The sequence below is a fragment of the Stenella coeruleoalba genome (assembly GCF_951394435.1).
Source record: "Stenella coeruleoalba genome assembly, chromosome: X".
Taxonomy (NCBI): Eukaryota; Metazoa; Chordata; class Mammalia; order Artiodactyla; family Delphinidae; genus Stenella; species Stenella coeruleoalba.
Window position 1 is genome coordinate 96,056,768 of NC_137152.1, and position 18,833 is coordinate 96,075,600.

At 38.5% G+C, this 18,833-nt stretch overlaps 2 protein-coding genes across 6 annotated transcripts in view; one reads left to right on the plus strand and one right to left on the minus strand.

Moving 5' to 3' along the window:
• The window catches only part of DOCK11 (dedicator of cytokinesis 11), a 189,445-nt gene that overhangs the window by 120,785 nt on the left and 49,827 nt on the right, over nucleotides 1-18,833 (plus strand). For 4 of the 5 annotated variants that reach the window (XM_079910668.1, XM_079910670.1, XM_079910669.1 and 1 more), the window contains 9 exons: nucleotides 1,169-1,285; nucleotides 3,000-3,075; nucleotides 3,649-3,758; nucleotides 5,572-5,683; nucleotides 10,848-10,914; nucleotides 12,263-12,310; nucleotides 13,641-13,783; nucleotides 15,041-15,156; nucleotides 17,337-17,474. In XM_079910668.1, the coding sequence (XP_079766794.1) occupies nucleotides 1,169-1,285; nucleotides 3,000-3,075; nucleotides 3,649-3,758; nucleotides 5,572-5,683; nucleotides 10,848-10,914; nucleotides 12,263-12,310; nucleotides 13,641-13,783; nucleotides 15,041-15,156; nucleotides 17,337-17,474 (927 nt within the window). The remainder of the gene's footprint in view (nucleotides 1-1,168; nucleotides 1,286-2,999; nucleotides 3,076-3,648; nucleotides 3,759-5,571; nucleotides 5,684-10,847; nucleotides 10,915-12,262; nucleotides 12,311-13,640; nucleotides 13,784-15,040; nucleotides 15,157-17,336; nucleotides 17,475-18,833) is intronic. The other variant, XM_079910672.1, reaches the window with a different exon arrangement.
• LOC307180418 (uncharacterized protein) lies at nucleotides 6,942-9,794 on the minus strand. Its single transcript, XM_079910673.1, has 2 exons — nucleotides 7,461-9,794; nucleotides 6,942-7,423 (listed from the first exon to the last, which is right to left on the minus strand). Exon 1 carries the CDS (start codon nucleotides 9,538-9,540, stop codon nucleotides 7,906-7,908), a length of 1,635 nt encoding a protein of 544 aa, XP_079766799.1. The 5' UTR covers nucleotides 9,541-9,794; the 3' UTR covers nucleotides 6,942-7,423; nucleotides 7,461-7,905.

Below are 18,833 nucleotides of genomic sequence, written 5' to 3' on the forward strand. Positions count from 1 at the left end.
GTAACTAGCAGGTAGAACTTAACTGCTAAAGGATTTTTCTAACAGAACCTCTGAAAGGGCTGGAGTGTTTAAGAAGTTTAAAAACTAACCGTCTGTCAAGGATGCAGGTAAGGGCTGTTCCTGCCTTGAGCAGGATATTGAACTAGATCAGTGGTTCTCAAACCTCAGTGCACATCAGCACCATCTGGGGCAGATTCCTGGGACCCAGCCCAGACCTACTGAACCAGAATCTCCTAGCGATAGAGACTATTACTGATTAGGGTTGTGTATTAGAAGTAGGTCTGTTAAGAGTGCCTGAAACTCATAAAAGAGGAAGTACAAATGGGCAATTAACATATGAAAAATTGTTCAATTTCAAGAATAAATGGAACTATGAGACACTATTGATCTGTATTCTATAGGTTAACCATTGTACCCTAGAGGCCTTATCTAAGTCTACAGACAAGCCTCCCAAAGTCCTAAAGTATGGAGGGCAACTCTTGTGCCATCACAACCACTGGTTTGGCTGATTTGAATGTATGTCCATATCTGGTGAGGAATGTCTGTAGCTGAGAAAAGCAATAAATAAATTCGTATAAGAGGTACCACATTCATTAAGATGACCAGTGGCCAGCTTCACTTGCATGTTTACAAATATATCAATCTCCCAAGTTGTATAATTGATTTAGGGGGCCAAGATCACGTTATTTTAATTGCAGCTTTACTCAAAGCAAAGACATATTTCTTGAATGAATACAGTAATTCACCATTTTTTTACTTCTTCCATCTATTCATTCATTCAGCTAATGTATATTGACCATATACTATGTGCCCAGGCACTGGGGATGAAGCAGTGAACAAGACAGACAGGATCCCTGCTCTCCTCAAACTCAACCCTTGCTGAAGTTAAAGAGCAGGACTAATATGATCTGCTATTAAAAAAAACTAAACTTTCGCCTGTTATGTAGTGATGTTCGAGGGATGTGCTTCGACTCTCTATTGTATATAAATTCAAATACCAACAAAGTGGTGTAGCAGTTAGAGACTATGAATATAAATAGACTCATGCTTCACGAATTTGTTATGGATATTAGCTTGCTTTTAGTGTTTAAACGGACAGATGGAGCCAACTTTATTTGTAATACAGGCATATTATATATCTCTTAAGCTTTTGATAATTATTTTTCAGAACCAACAAGCCAAAATAGCACAATTGTACCTCCCATTTGTTGGACTGCTTTTGGAAAATATACAGCGACTAGCAGGTCGAGATACCTTGTATTCTTGTGCAGCCATGCCTAATTCTGTAAGTAGTAATGTGTTTCCATTGGCATTTTATCCTGTTTTATTGACTGTATTCAGAATTAGGGTCATACGCTGTATGGTCTCAATAGTGCACCTTTTACAGCATTTTAAATTTATACTTCTTCCTGGAGCAGTGCTTCTCAAATCTTAATGTGCATATGGATCACCCGGGGAATGAAGACAGAGATTCTAACGTGGTAGCCCTGGGGTGGAGCTTGAGATTATGCGTTTCAAACAGGCTCTTGGCTTTTTCTCGTCTAAGGACCATACTTTGAGTAACGAGGTCCAAGAGAACACCGGGAATCCTCTGTGCTCAGTGTTTTCTTTTTAAGATTTGCTGCTGTTACATGCCTTCATATATTGATTCAACCGGAAAACTGAACAAAACATTCACTTTGCAAAATATTAGGCACCAGGGATTAAACTGTATTCCTTTGCTTCTCCTCCTCTTTGACAGCCTCCTTTCAGCACTTCCTGATGAGTGGCTTTTAACTCATCACAGTTGGTCTGTGCTTTTTTCTCCCCTTAGAATCTTAGAGTTGAAAGGAACTTTGGAGGTGATCAGTCTTCCACTTGGCAAAACAACGTTTTGCCATAGTAGTAATGAAAACTTTCCTCCTCACATTAGATCTACAAGATTTTCTACCCACTGGTCCTAGTTTTGCCTTCTAGTGATACATCCATTTCTACCTCCACATGATACCCCTTCACACATGTCCCTTCTCAATTTTTCTTCAGGCCAGATATCTCCACTTCATCATTTGTTGTTTCAAACCCTTTACATTTCTTGGTTGGAGTCTTCTGGACATGCTCCATTTTACCAATTGCCATTTTAAAATGTGGCGTATACTTTACAGTCTGTCCAGTGCGACTAATAACTCCTGCCCCCCGCCCACTCCACGTTCTGTCTGGCCCAAGATCACCTTCACATGTTCAGTAGCCAAGTCACATTGTTGGGTGGCAGGTGAAACTGTGTCCTTTACAGCTTCCTTTGGAAATTCCCCATAATAAATGTCCGTAGATTTGTCAAGCCTACCCTGGGTTCCTGAGAAAGCTGCTTTTAAGCCTCACTTGATTGCCTGTACCTCCCGATTACGTAAATCAGCTAAATGTGGACGCTATATCGCTTACCTGGGTGGCAAGCAAGCCTTTCTTCACAAACACAGTTACTCATGCTTATGCTTACTCCACAACATTTGACAGTGATATTTGGAAATATTTTACTTACCTGTTCGTTCTTTTGCAACTCAAGATCATGTAGGGCCTCTGGTCACACCTCTCCTTCTAGTATTGCCCTTGCTTCAAGGAGGAGAATGGAATCATGTTTAGATCACACCAGTTTGCAGCTTTTACCAGCCACCTAGAGTTGTGTGTCACTGTGCCAGAGGTCATGGTTGTAACAGTGTACCAGGATCCATTTTCTTTTTTGTGTGTGTGGTACGCAGGCCTCTCACTGCTGTGGCCTCTCCCGTTGCGGAGCACAGGCTCTGGACGCGCAGGCCCAGCGGCCATGGCTCACGGTACCAGCGCCGCCAGGGAAGCCCCCAGGATCCATTTTTAAAAGAGATGTCCCCTAAATACCAATACTGATATGTGATTTAGACTTTCACAGTGAGCTTTGTTTAAAATTAGGGTACCATCTCATTGTTAATTCCGATTTCTTATCCTAGTGTACAAATGTATTTAAATGACAGAGGTATCACACTGTGTTACAGGCATCCAGAGACGAGTTTGCATGTGGCTTCGCTTCACCTACAAGTAGAGGGAGTCTGAGCACTGACAAAGACACCGGTAATTAAAAGTCCTTTAAAGATTATACGTGGCATGGCTGTTTAGAGATGTACCCTATACGTCTCTGTATTTTTGAAATATTTCATAATAAAAACTGTACATAGCACAATCTCTACTAAAGTTTAATTAAAATCTTACACTTGCAGCCACATTTCTTTGCTTAGGTTTCCTTGTCTCAGCTTGTATAAAATTTAGCTTAGTATACTAAGAAAATAAAGGATAATGAGAAAAACACTGGTTTCCAATCATCTGTCTCCAGTCCTGGACAAGACACTTCCTTTTTCTGGGCCAAACTTCCTTATCTATAAAATTATCTAATTGTTTGCCTTTATTTTATGACTTGCAAGGAATTTCTTGTAGTTTCATACACGTTAAAGTGTTTCAAGGAAAAAAAATTGCTTACCCTTTATTTGGCTTCTTATGGTGTTTTGATGTAATATATAAACTTCACATTTTAGATGACCAAGATCTATTTCCTACAATATGTCTTTACTTAAATTAACCCAGTGCTTAGTTTTAAAATTATTTTTGACAGTTCCTCCTGTTGCTAACAAGGACTTGGCTTTTTTCCAGCTTATGGGTCTTTTCAAAATGGACATGGAATTAAGAGGGAAGATTCAAGAGGTTCCCTCATCCCAGAAGGAGCAACAGGATTTCCAGATCAGGGCAGCACTGGTGAAAATGTAAGAACCTAAGTATATAGGATAACCCTAGTGATGTGTTAAGCTACAGCAGTCTTTCTTTTTATGCAAATAGGGGTCTCTCTACTCTCCTGTAGTCTGTACTGGATCTTTAAAAAGCATCCCATAATGCTTGGATGTTGTAGCAGTTCCTTCCTATCCTGGCACCTGCTGCTTGGATATTTTAAAACTGTTTATAGAGGATAAGGCATTCATCTTTAAGAGTTCCAACTTTGAATACCTCCTTTAACCCTAGCACTCTGTAAACCTGTTCTAGAGAGGGAAGGTTCAAGTTTAAAATGCCTAATGTACCTTGTCACTTAAATCACTCCCTGGCAGGATTCAGCTTTTTATTCTTTTGTAATAGAGTAATGACATTAACATGGGAGAAGAAAAATTAGGTCCCCAAATGGATGATCTCAGCATCCCAGAATCACTTAATCACAATATATTCTCTAACTCTTCTATCAAATTATTTCAAGCCTGACATTGAAGTTTGGGATATGTCTGCCTTGAGACAGAGAAACCTCACTTTAGACCAGTAAAGCCTTGTCACGCTGCTACGTAAAATCAGAGAATCATATAAAATTAGAGTTAGAAGGGGCCATAAAAATAATAAATTCCAACTCTCAATTTACAAATTAAAACTGGGATTGTGACTTAGGACAACCACACAACTATGGCAGGGCCAGGCCTGAACCCAGGTTTTCTAATTCCGGCACTTCTTCTCCTAGATCGTGGCATTCTTAGGGTGCATCTGGGGAACTTTATAAAAATGGATAGCTGAGCCTCATCCCCAGAATTTCTGTTTCTGTCAGTCTGGGGGCTTGCTCATTTGTATTTCTAAGTTCCCAGGTGATGCTGATGCTGCTGGTTGGGAACCACCCCTTGAGAACCACTGGACTATATACTCCATTGAGTCTTTGCATAGTTAGTAATTTAATCATAAAGGTTCTTATTTCACACCATTTAGAATTAAGACAACAGACACTGTCATAGGTAAGACACATAAAGGACAAAGAGGTTAAATGACTTGCCAGTAGCCACACAGCTAGCAAGCGTTCAGGACCTAGATGTTTTGCTCCAAGTAGACGTTCTTGGTGAGTCCTAGATTAGTAAATATCTATCCCCAGCCCAGGTTAGCTCAGCTGAAAGTATTGGTTTCTAACAAGGGTACATTCGTTAGGAGATTGTCATTGCTGTATTCATACAAATCCCCAAATAAGTCAGATCTTGCCATTTTTAACTGATATTTTAACAAAAGTCACTAAATAATAGGAACATCACTACTTTGTAGAGGCTCTAATTTTGAAGTATTACTGGGTCCTCCTTAGTAAAATTATCTTGTAATGTCATTAAGCCTTTTTAAGATAGATTTTCTGACCTATTATTTAGACGTTGGATTTTAATAAACTCTAAGGAGAGATTGAAGTTAAAGAGTTTAAAATGCTTCTTATGCTTCGATGTACCTTAGTTAAGTTTCTCCTTGACGTAAAAGCTATTTTTTCCTGGAATAGCCACATATGATTATTCAAAATGTTTTCTTACTAAAACACAGGACCTATGGGAATGAAACATACACAGTATATTCATGGCTATATCTTGATGAAGACTGCAAGGTAATTTCCAGTGATATTATTAGGTACAGTAGCAAAGAAGAGTCAGCCCATTTACCTTCCAAATGTGATATAAAATGTGGATTTATGCTTAGAATTTTCCCAAACAGGACTAATGGTTAAAACAGTTATTGAGTTAAAGGCTATGGGAAGCTACAGTACCAATATTGTTTCAGAAAAGTCCTATCTTTGTATTACAGACTCGGCAGAGTTCTGCAAGGAGTAGTGTATCTCAGTATAACCGATTGGATCAGTATGAAATCAGAAGCCTCTTGATGTGCTATTTGTATATAGTAAAAATGATTTCTGAAGGTGAGTTACCAGCATATTAATCGTGGACTGTACTCCACCCTCACAGGTTTACAAGTTCATGCAACAAATATTTGACCATCATCTGCATGTAGAACACATGCACATTAGAAACAGAACTTTGAAGACTCTGACCTTAGAATGTTCTTATATTTTAACTTAAAATAGGTTCATTTCGGTCATACAAGTTTGATTCTTTGCAATAACTTTTTTTTTTGATTTAAAAATTAGTTTCTAAAGTGAGGCAATAGTTTTAGAAGTGCTAAACATTTTTTTCATGCAGAGCATATAATGCATTAAATGACCAACGTAAACAGAAAAAAATAACAATAACCAGTGCCATAGTTAACACTTTAGCTTTTATTTGACCCAGGATTTGGAAAATCAGAAGCAAACAAAAAGACAGGAAGGGTTCTTTGAGGGTAAGGAATGTCGTTGTTATCTCTTGCAGTACCATTATACAGTTTTGCATGGTGTCACATTCTTTTCCAGGCTCTGTTCTTTTTTCCTTGGTGTACAATTGTATTATTAACTAGTATTACCATTTCCTCTTTACCTTATAAAATATAACCAAAGGATTTTCATGAACTGCATGTCCTCTGGAAGTAAAATCTTATTCCCAATACCACATTTGTTTACACAATTCCCTCCCCTTTCTTCCTTTTCTGTTTTTGCTCAAAAAAAAAAAAAAAAAAAAGCACCTGGGTTCTGATCATCATAATACAGTAGTTAAATTTTACTTATTTTCTATTTTTTTATTTCATTTTTAGTAAATATTAAATCTTTTTTTGTAATAAGGCAGCACATAAGAACATAAAATAAGTTGATAGTTAACTTACTTACAAACATTGAAACAAATCAAAAGCTAGATATGAATGGTTAATTCTAAAGTATATTAATAAAACAGGTTTAAATAACTAGAATCTTCAAGTTCTAAGAATGTACGATTTAGAGTAAACATCAAAGATTATTGAGGCTATGTGATAAGCCTCCATGTTTGGGGAAAGAAAACAGTAAAGGGAAATCATTTTCAACTCTGGTGGTATTTCGTTCCAGGAGATAATGGATCAGTTAATAACTACAGCCACAGCTCACTGTTTTTGTCTCCCCACAAGGTGAAAAATGGGGGAGTATAGAAAGTGACTGCTAATATGTATGGGTTTTTTTTCTTTAGGGTGATGAAAATATTCTAAAACTGGTGGTTTTATAAGTTTTTAAATGTACCATAAACTACTGTATTGGGCACTATTTAAATGGGTGAGTTTTATGGCACATGAATTCACTCAATAAATTTGTCTTTTTTTTTTTTAAGGCCCAAGAGGCAACATGGAAAACAAAAAACTGGAGAGAAAAAGAAAAAAGTAGTTGAATACCACCACAGCCCAGGGAAAGTAAGAAGGAGGGTGGTAGGGGGAGAGAGAGAAGGAAGGAGGAGAGGGAGATGCATCGTTGACTAGTTCTCCTCTCCTCCACCCAGTACACGTGTGCACACACCCCCACATGCCCACATGCCACATACAGTGTTAACCAGTGACAAGCCACTGGCTGCTTTCTTCATGTCATGGGTAAAACCATAAATGCTTTGTTTCTTGAGAACTTCATAGTTCCCCCTCGTCTTACAGTCACATCTCTTCATCTTTTGTAAGTGTAAAGTCATGCTGCATGGTATCTGTTAAGTCATACTCGTTTTATTCCAAAAAATATCTGCTTCTTGGTCCTTCTCAATGAATGTATTCTAGTTACCTTGTCAAGTCCAGTAAATATTTCACTTTCGTTATACCTTGTCAAGTCCAGTAAATATTTCACTTTCGTTATACCTTGTCAAGTCCAGTAAATATTTCACTTTCGTTATACCTTGTCAAGTCCAGTAAATATTTCACTTTCGTTACTCTATATGCATTTAAATGTTGAACTCTTACAGTCATAAACAGTAGCAACTTAATTTCAGCAAAAAGATGGTAGACTCTACACTTTCATATCAAAGTACAGGGATTCTGAAGAATGAGTTTCCTTCTCTGTAGCTGAAATTTATTAACTGCCAATAATTCACTGTTTCAAAGTCTTAGTCATTTGCCCAACTTTTGTGTAGGTCTCATTGCTTTGTATATTATATTCTGAGAAGTGTATCAGAGTCAGGGGTTATCAATTACACAGTCTGAATTGACAGCAAGACTGTTCTCTTGGAAAAGAAAAGCAGTCTCCTTAAGAGAAAGGAAGAGGGAAAGCTACTTCCTTCTTCCTGGCTGTACCCCGGCTTTTCTCTTTATTGTAGACCCCAAAGTGGAAATCTGGGTCTCACCTTGTGGCTCATCAGCACCAGCTGCACCTGTAGATTCAGCAGTATGCTTCCTCGCAGTCACCTCTTCATTGGAAGGTGGCTGGTTACAGCTATGTCTCACCGAAAATCCAGTTTTGTATTGAGAAAGACGAGCCGCTGATCTTTTCCCACGAGATGTATAGTCAAGAGGAAATACATATGAAGGGGGCTTTCCCTTTCTCTGTGTAAAATGAGGAAATGAGTTAGTATCATCAAGCGTATATTCATCTGTAGTTGCAGGTACTAATGGAGTAGGTGGGTTTTCTCCCGCAGAAACACTGGAAGGGCTCCAAGAGAAGTGACTCTGAGCTCTACGCTTGTGTGTGGAGCTCTTCTGTGTGAAGATCGGTTTCTTTTGTGCACTGCCAAGCCTGTCTTCAGAACGGCTTAAGTCACCTTGAAATCCATGCCCCCCTTGAGCGCCAGGTGCAGATGTTAAAGGAAGACTTGCAGGTGACTTCTGGTTGGCACTCCTTCCTGTGGGAGGCCTGCTGCTGTTAGAGGAACTCTCCAGAGTGGTCTCTGGCACCACAGTGGGGTCCTTACTATAAAATGGAATTGGAGGCTCGGAACTCTGTTGCTGTTCCTTTTTGTCTCCAGATTTCATCTGTTCAGTATTTGATGGCATTACCCGTCTGTAGGGCGGACGCAACTGAAATGTGGGTGGAGGGTCCCTGACTGTAAAAGCGAGCCCCTTCTTTTGAGTGCGGAAAATGAAGCCGTCATCACTATCAGAACTAGAAGGATAAAGCTGTTGCTCCTTCAGCTTTAGTCTCGCATAAAGCCGTTTATTTTCTTCTTTTAATTTATTCCTTTCTTTTGTGAGCTCAGCAATAACCTTCATATTTTGTTGTTGGATACGGTCATATTCTTTCTGTAGCGTCTTCCTGTATATTTCGTTCACTGAACAGCGGTCACATACTTTGGAGCTTAACTTATGTTGCAGGTCATTGATGGTGACATTCAGGATATTCTGTTGCTCCAGCAACTCTTTAATTTTGGCTCTGGAGCCCGCCTGCCTTCTGTCTGCCAATCGCTCTTTCCTCAGACTGGTTAGTTTCCCGTGGAGACGGCGTAGCTCCTTGTCATGGAGCTCTTTTAGTGTTAGCCAGGCTTTTTTAAAAGCGTCAGAAGACAAATCACTGACGCTAACCTGCATTTCACCTCTTGCGGGAGAGCTCTGGCCACTTTCCTTGTCTCCTCCACCCACGTTGCCCGCCTGCATCTCGTCTCCCTGACTGGGACTGGGAAACAGTGGAGACAAACAGCCGCCGGCCAAATGGCGGAAGGGCTGCTGACTAGAGCTGGGCCGCGGACGGGACGAGAGTTTCACCCCTTCTACAGACCTGCGAAGAGGCTTCAGAGCACAAGGCCGGTGTGAGGATGGCTCGGGGGTAGACAGAAGGGCCCGGTTTGGCGGCGGAAAGGAGTTCCGAGCCTCCCTTTGGCGGGAAGAGCCAGTGCGCAGAAGACGAGGCCTGCGAGCCGGCCTGTAACGAGAGGCCGGAGAGACCGGAAACGCGGTGACTTCTGGGAGAGCCATGCTACGCTGAGCCGGAAGGGCGCCCGAAGGCGGAGGGGTGGACCGGAAGTCAGCGCTCACTTTATTTTTGAAACAAATCTAATTTGACCTTATGTTAGCATCTTATTCCTGATGATCAGTATTTTATAAACGTTGAAAACTATCAATACTCATGGTCTTGAGTAAATTGGGGAAATAAAGTCAAAACCCACACACTCTTCCCTCCCTGTCACCCCTCCGTTTAGCCAACATTACCTAGTGGTCCATCCCTACCTTCAGAGGCTCTCGCGGGGCAGGCCATTACGTCATTGCCTACTTTTTTTTTTTTTTTTTTTTTTTTTTTTTTTTTTTTTTGCGTATGCGGGCCTCTCACTGTTGTGGTCTCTCCCATTGCGGAGCACAGGCTCCGGACGCGCAGGCTCAGCGGCCATGGCTCACGTGCCCAGCCACTCCGTGGCATGTGGGATCTTCCCGGACCGGGACACGAGCCCGCGTCCCTTGCATCGGCAGGCGGACCCTCAACCACTGCGCCAGCAGGGAAGCCCCGTCATTGCCTACTTTTGCGATCCCTACCAGGTTTTTAAATTTGGAAGTGGACCTGCTGACACCATTAGCTATATCTGAACAGGATAAGAAAGGAATGGAAAGTTAAGTGAGGGCAATATTTTTCTTTTTAAAAACGTCTCCATGAGTGTTTTTGAAGTAAAAAAAAAAAAAAAAAGGAACAGCTCCAAAGAGAAGTATATGTGATAGGTTTAAGGGACATTTATATCTGAAATAGTTGTTCCATTAATGTGTCTGTATGTTTGTATATTGCCAGGACTTCAAGGTTGATAATCCGAAGGCAAAGAGGAAAAAGAAAGTTATCAGTCTCTTCCTCTAAAGTTTAAGGTTCTCAGACTGTTTGGTTCGCAGAGCCCTTTGAGTAGCAGGCGAAGGTGCTTGACCCTACCTTCCGAAAAGTGTACTTAAACACACCATCTTGCATAAAATTTTAGGAAGCTTATTAAAAATCCCAGGTCTACTTCCCTTCCTCTGTCTTCAGGGATGATAAGCCATCCAAAAGAACGTTTATAAAATACATAAAAATAATTGTTGAAGTTGAAATAATTACAGATTAAAAGGTATATTTGGGATTAATTTAAAAGAATACAGTGTGGGTATTGGGCAGTGAGATGAGATAGGAGGAGAGGATATAGATGAGACAGAATTGGCTGTGAGTTAATGGTTGCTGAAACTAAGTTATTGGTACTTTGGAGTTCACTGCGCTATTTGCTGTAAGATCTATGCTATCTCAAGACGTAACACTTTATTCATTCCATTTTCAGATACACTCTTAACTTACTGGAATAAAGTATCTCCTCAGGAGCTCATAAACATCCTTATACTTCTAGAGTAAGTTATATTAACTTATTTTCATAAAATTTCCTCTTATTTTTGGGAGCTTAATTTTTATACATAATAAAATATTACCCTCTTTCTGTTTTCAACAGCATATTTGTTAATAATGTAGGAAATGTTAAACTATTTTGATAGTTTAGAAGCTGATGTACAGGTTCTTAACACATAGATAGAAGAAAAACATGGAAATGAAATACTTGTGATATTATAGAAAACTCTAGCTAATAATAGTGCATCCTTGCAGACCATCAGGAGTCTTTCTGTGATCTGGAAAACTGGAAGTGGCATCAGCTGTCCTAAATCATTCATTTAGAGCAGATGCTGGCTTAATGGAGCAGCTTAAATGTTGGAATTTAGAATTTGTACTCTTATGTAGAGCTGAGTAATTCTACTCACTTCAGAAATGCATATATATATATATTTCCATATATATATATATCTCCATTGCAAGGTCCTTAGGGAAAAAAATCTAGCCTTTTTCCTAGGTGGAGGTTGGAAATTGTCCTATATTGTATGCTGAGCTATTTTTACGTCATTATTGAAAGCTAAAAGAAAAATTAGAATGAAATGTAAGAAATTTCTAAATAAATAGTACACATATATGATACCGTGTGTGTCTACCAAAACACAAAGAGGGTAATCTATGCATAAAAACTTAGTAAAGTCTTTCAAAATTTTGCAGAAAATGTCAGCAAATAAAAGTTATGATTAAAGAAACTACTCTAATTATATTGAAATGTTTACTAATGAAAATATATGATGTTGGGGATTTACTTTAAAAAAATAAAGGCGGTAGGGAGTGTGGAGGGAGAGCATGGGACCTGTTTGGGGTATAAGTTAAGAATGGCCATGAGCTGATAATTGTTGAAGCTGGTGGGTGCTGGGTATGTGGGATTTGGTTTGCTGTCCTCTTTACTTTTGTATGTGTTTGAGATTTTCCATACTAGAAAGTATTTTAATGCCATTATAAAAAATATAGCAATTGCCCCAATTGCTTAAGAACCTTTTTAGGTGTTACTGACTGTGCTGGAGACCTTTGGTGTGGTACACACTATAAAGTACAAGGGATGATTTGCATTGACGGTTTTTAAAAAAAAATACGTCATTAGAATTGTATATGACGACATGGAGCTTTTTGGTGTTGATGTAATTGTAGCAGATAAATGTAGAAAGATATAATATGGCAAGTAGTTATTTGCATATTTATTTTTGTATACCGAAACATTATTGTAATATGATTTTAAATGGGTCGTTCTTTGTGACACATGAATTTTCAAATATTACTTGTTAAAATGCAAAGTATGGTAATATCTTACTAACATGCTATTGTTTTTCTTTCTAGAGTATGTTTGTTTCACTTTAGATATATGGGGAAAAGAAACATAGCAAGGTAATTCCCATAGCACTGCAATTTCCACTTTTTTTCTTCTCTTCCAACAGAGGGCAGCCTTAATTATGCCATGTATAACCTAGATGATTCATTTTGAGTTGACATTAAGATACCCATGATTTAGTTAATGCGTGTCAACTCAAAGTTGAAATTAATCTGATGTGAACATTTTTAAAGTTTTCCAGAGGGTAATCGTTAGACTGATATGCAGAGTTTCTGCTCTAATCCTAGAACAGATGCTTGTCTCTTCTGAAGGATGTGAGAAAGGGCTAGATCAAGGGGAAGGCAGGAAATCGTAAAGTGAGGACAACTGTAAGATCTGTACTTTTATCTACAACCTGTCAGTACTCACCTCAGTTACTAACGTGAATAGAAATCCCCGACAGCAATTGGGACATGCACTATATATTATTTATTTCTTCTTTTTGCTGTGTAAGTCTTAGTGAAATAAATACTTAAGGAAATGTTTGAGGAACTGTAAGGAAAAGATTACTTATTTCAATAAGATATATTTCAGGGGTAGAGTTAGTCATTAAAGGAATTCAGATAGAATTCTTTTTCTAAGTAAATTCCATGGCACTTCCAAAAACTAAAGAGGCTGTTTGGATGGGGTTTATTGCTGAGTCTCTGGAACATCCTAATAATTCAAGGGATGATTTCCACTGTCTTCCCAGCACTGGGAACTGGTTTAGACCTAGTATGGTAACTACCACCATGAACCTTAACCTCTAAGATTCTGCTGACCCGCCCTCTATGTTTATTAGAGGATAGACAAACTCCTTTTCTTCCTTAGTTCCTGTATTACCCGGTTGTAATTTTTTTTTAATGGAACCTTAAAATTAAAGGAAAACAAAGAAAAATGTGCAAATAGACATGTTTATAGAGTAAAAATTTCTGCTCCAAGTTTAACTTGGGTCCAGAAACAGATTAGATAGGCACTCATTCTTAAACATCTAACGCCAGGAGTTCTTCCACCTTACGTCAACTCCTAGTATCCCTCTCACTGTTTTCTCTGACTCTTGCCTTTCCTTACCTCCTGAGAGAAGACTGGATCTTACTGGAGTGTTGTCCACTTCACTCTGATATTTTTGAGAAGAAGAAGGGAAGTAAGAAACTCCCTCTAAATTCCTTACTTGTATTCGTATAGTATAAACTATTATAATATACATTAAGCTTCATACAATTTCCAGTGATGCCTCACTGAAGCCAAGTAAATACTGAGCATAACACAGTGTTTATGTGGAAACCTCGTCATTTATTAGTTTAAAAAATCTAACGTTGAGATGTATTCTCAGAGTGCTCCATTTCCTAACTTTAACATTTATTTTAGGGTGCATGATGCCTGGATGTCAAAACACTTCGGAATAGACCGAAAATCGCAAACCATGCCAGCTCTTCGAAACAGATCGGGAATAATGCAGGCCCGGCTTCAGCATCTTAGTAGCCTGGAAAGTTCATTTACACTTAATCACAGTAAGTGAAAAATGTGTGTAGGGTACCCATTTGAAACAGATATTAATACTATTTAATCTTAAAGAAGTACTGGCTTAAATTTCCAATACAATTGGTAATCATTTCCCATACATAGATACAATTGCATATCTCTGTTTATGAACAGTCATTTCATCATATGTGAATATATGATAAGATATGCATGGATTTTTCAGCAATTTTAGGTAATGATGGGTTTTTTTCTTAGTTCAATATCAAGGAAGTTAATTTTCCCTTTGAATTATTGTTCTTATATTATTTTACATTCGATATCCTTTATTCCTACTTTAATGCAAATAACGGCATCTTGATATAATAGTATGTATAATATTTGTTTAGAGTTACTATTGTTCATTCAGTGATCTTAAGGGATTATCCATGCTGAGCTGACCGCAGAAATCAAAGAACTGTAAATAGTATTTTGACAAAGATGTATTTCACACAGGTTGAAGTACTGACAAGTCGAATAGGACAAGGAGGAAGCTACAGGGTTATATAAATGGAAGCTATCCTCTGAGAAACAAATATTAATAAAAAAGTCAAAGAGTGAGATAAACGTTCATTTCCACACAGTCCTTTGGGGATTGCATAAAAGGAAGCCAGCAGAACTGGCTTTGCAATAGGGCTAATAATAAAAGCAAATGTCTTGAGCAGATGGACCTGAGCTAACAGAGTCAAGACCTTTAAAAAAATGCAAGTCTTACAGCCTTCAGCTTTGCTCTTTGTCACTTGTAAAAATATCAGTATAATGAACCTATGTATTTCAGTTGGCCCAGATGCTTTGTTTTCCTCCTGATTTAGAAACGTCTCATACCATTGGCATCATTGAAAACATCTGGCCATAGGGCGCCACCGTATGTAATGTAGCTGCATTTCTCTGAGTTTCTCATTTTTGCACACATAATTAACAGCACAGCCTAAAATGCCTCCTGCGTTATTTCCTGGTTACATCACCATAGTTCATCACTGAAATCTTGTCTCCAAAGAAGGGGGCACCTAATTATTTGTTGCAGAGCTGTTGATAACAGAGCTGAAGTAAAAATTAGTGGAATTGATTAACCCAGAGCATATTTGATTAAGGAGTAAATACAGTGAAACTCATTAAGTCTGCAGGTATTGAAAGCCTGCTTTCTTTGTGTTTGTCTCTCTCTCTGAGTCTTCGGAGGAGAAAGTCATTCAAAACCGTTATGTGAATCTCTGTGTTGGGCAGTTTTAATTTTCTTTGTTTCTAAATCCCAGGTTCTGCAACAACTGAAGCAGACATTTTCCATCAGGCACTTCTTGAAGGCAATACTGCTACTGAAGTTTCCCTAACAGTACTAGATACCATATCATTTTTCACCCAGTGCTTCAAGGTAAACATGAAGAGTTAGAACTCAGTCGGTATCATTGCAAAGAAAATATTATGCAAAAACTAATTAGTCAGACGAAGCTTAGTATAGTATAAAAGCCCCCAGTGAGCAGTCAGGAAACTTGGATGGCAGACCTGGTTTGGCTCCTGTGTGACCTTGGGAAATCGCTGAGACTCGTGTGCCACATCCATAAAACGAGAGGATTGGACTAATTTGCCCTGAGTTTCCCTTCTCTTTTATTTTCCTGTTTAAAAAACAGTTTTCTTTCACACTTCTATGAAAATATCCAGTCATTTTTAGCCCAAATTATGATTGAGTCAGTTTATCCAAACACCCGTTGTGATGAGGTATCTTGTCAAGCCAGATGATGTCCAGGCAGACCGGCTGGCTGGCTTCCCTCGTCAGGTGCCTGGTGGTTTCTCTCAGATGCTTGCCTCTCGATACAAATCATCATTGCTAGGATTAAAAAATAAGAAGAAGAAGAAGAAATTAAAAGCAATTATCTTGCAGGGTTGTTGAAGGTGTAAAATGAGATAATGGATGTGAGAGTGCTTTGAAAAGTAAAGACCGTATAACTATAATGAAGGGTAACAGTAGTGGGAGAACTCAAAAGTGAAAACTCTTGCTGGCTTTTCATCTGAGTTATACAGATTTTTTTTCTTTTCTTCCCCCCTTCTCTAAGTAATTCAGTTAATTGCTTCAGCCCTCTGGATTTACTATGGAAACCTGGCCTGTGCTTTTCAAAGAGGCTTATCAGGGAAAACTGAATTAGATACTAATAAGAAATAGGCTGCAAAATCCCTTTATGAAGTATTAAGTTCTGATTCATATGCAACCCAAATTCATTTTTTATTGTGCCAGTAAGGAAGACGTTTGGTCTCAAGGTTTGCATTGTATTCTTTCCTCCTATCCAAATACTTACTTGTTTAACATACATCTCTTGGTAGATGTCAGGCACTATCCTAAGTGCTTTAGAAATATTAACCCACTTTTTTGTCGTGGGTCTGGAGGTGGAAAAGAGGACTGCAAATGGGCACCAAGGATCTTTTTGAGATGATGGGAATGATTGGGTTGTAATGGTTGCAAAACCCTGGAAATTTACCAAAAATAATTGAATCATGTACTTAAAATAGGTAAATTTTGTGGTATGTAAATTATACCTTAATAAACTTAAAAGTACAAATGTGAACTCACCTTTAATCCTCACACTAGCTTCGTGATATAAATACTGTTATTTTTCCCATTTTAAAATGAGGAAACTGAGGCTCACAGGGAAGTTAATGTCACATAGGTGGTTAGTTAGCAGAATCAGGATTCTGATCTAGGCCAGTTGTCACAAGAGTCCATGCTTCTAACCACTACCCCATGCTTATTAGAAGTAGACTAACAGAAATATCAAACACCATTCAGGGATTCTGGCTATCAAGGTTACCATTAAATCTGTTACAGGTTTGCATATTGTTTTGGTTCGTTGTTGTTATTTTTGGCCAAGTTGTAACCTGGTAGTTAGTTTCTTGAGGGATAGGAGAGCAGGACTGGAGGTGTTAACCAATGCATTTTTTTTTTAAAGTTTCACAAACCAATAGATATTTCTCTACAATTTGTTGTTTCTCTTATATCTCTATTTGCAAGGAACATTTAAACAATTTACGTAGTCTGTTCAATTGTGATCCCTGTTATTATCTCTACTCATAGAGGGTTTAATTTGTCACCAGTGGCTAAAGATATCTTATACTAAACATACATTTAAAAGCAAATTAGATAATAGACTTTTAAAATGGAATTGATGTTTTCCTTAATTCTTACATTACTTTGTCAGAGAAATACAAAGCCTGGTTACCTTGTATCCATTTTTAATTTACTGATTTCTGAATTGAGGAGCAATATGGTTAGGTTAATAGAAAATACTCTTCCCATACTAGTTCTGTATTTGCTGTGTTATACTGGAAAAAGATTTTTTTTCATCTATTTAAAATTATGGAATTAAGTATAGATGTAGTTTATATAGTATTTTGAGATTTCCAAGTTGAAAGATGGCACAGATGATTTTAGATTATGTTAAACTTTTTATTGTTACTTTTCAAGCAGTGGTTTGATAAACAGGTTGTTGGTAAAGCCTGTTCTCTCATTCTAGGGGGAGCGGCATAAACTATTTCTGCAAATTTTTTTTTCATGTTTTGTAGAGCCAACTTTTAAATAATGATGGCCACAACCCGTTAATGAAAAAAGTATTTGATATTCATCTTGCTTTTCTTAAAAATGGGCAATCTGAAGTGTCGCTGAAACATGTCTTTGCCTCACTGCGAGCTTTCATTAGTAAGGTAAGAGCAGAGCTTTGTGGCTGCGAGTGGCCTTGCTTCATAGCAAGAAGGGAAGGGGAACAGGGATCATTGCGAAGACCTCTCCAAACCTCAGATAAGGAAGCCGTTAAATCCTACCTTTGTAAATATTAGAACAGCAAAATGCGTAAAGAGAGCCTGACCAGGCATTCCCTAAAATCAGCACGTGCTTTTTATTTTGTCCTGTCATTCCTTTCTGAAGAGTATCATTTTAAAATTACCAACTGCTAGTGTTTCTTCTCTTTTGCTTCTTTTTAAAGTATTGTCATGCTGAAGATACATAAGCTGTGAGGGTACTCGTGTATAAGCACTTTGAAAGCACAGACCAAGTCTTATAACCCCAGGGCCTTGTATGATACCTTGCAAATTGTAGGCACTCAATACATGTTCAGATGAATGAATCCTTCCTTTCAGTGTGAATTGTATCGGTGGGCTCTAAATGTTCAGGCCATTTACCTCATCTAAACTAAAACTTCAGACTAGGCTTTTAGGAATAAATATGACTGAAACAGATAGCAAGATTTATTTCTGATCTGGTTTTGATAGCTTTTAAACATAATTAAAAGCATCAGGAACCAAGATGGAGTTAAAATTAGGGAAAGGCACAGTCTAGGCCTCCACTCTAGTATGTGTAACTCCAACAAGACAAATTCAGTTAACCGATTTTTGTAATAGGATAGCTGAGCATGGAAAACTTTTTTGTCACTATTTGTATGGCAACTTACAGGGTTTAATTGATATAAAAATTAGGTGATCTTGAAGGTTTATTTTTAAATTGACGTTCTTTTTTTTAAAAATTTTTAAATTTTTGGCTGCGTTGGGTCTTTGTTGCTGCACGCGGGCTTTCTCTAGTTGCGGCGAGCGGGGGCTATTCTTTGTTGCGGTGCGCGGGCTACTCATTGTGGTGGCTTCTCTTGTTGCGGAACATGGGCTCCATGTGTGCGGGCTTCAGTAGTTGTGGCACGTGGGCTCAGTAGTTGTGACTTGCAGGCTCTAGAGCGCAGGCTCAGTAGTTGTGGCGCAGGGGCTTAGTTGCTCCGCGGCATGTGGGATCTTCCCGGACCAGGGCTTGAACCCGTGTCCCCTGCATTGAGAGGCAGATTATTAACCGCTACGCCACCAGGGAAGCTCTAAATTGCCATTGTTTAATACAATTTTTTTAACATCTTTATTGGAGCATAATTGCTTTACAATGGTGTGTTAGTTGTTGCTTTATAACAAAGTGAATCAGTTATACATATACATATGTTCCCATATCTCTTCCCTCTTGCGTCTCCCTCCCTCCCACCCTCCCTATCCCACCCCTCTAGGTGGTCACAAAGCACCGAGCTGATCTCCCTG

Coding starts and splice junctions, on each gene's coding strand:
- LOC307180418 (XM_079910673.1), bottom strand. CDS start 9,540: ATGGCTCTCCCAGAAGTCACCGCGTTTCCGGTCTCTCCGGCCTCTCGT.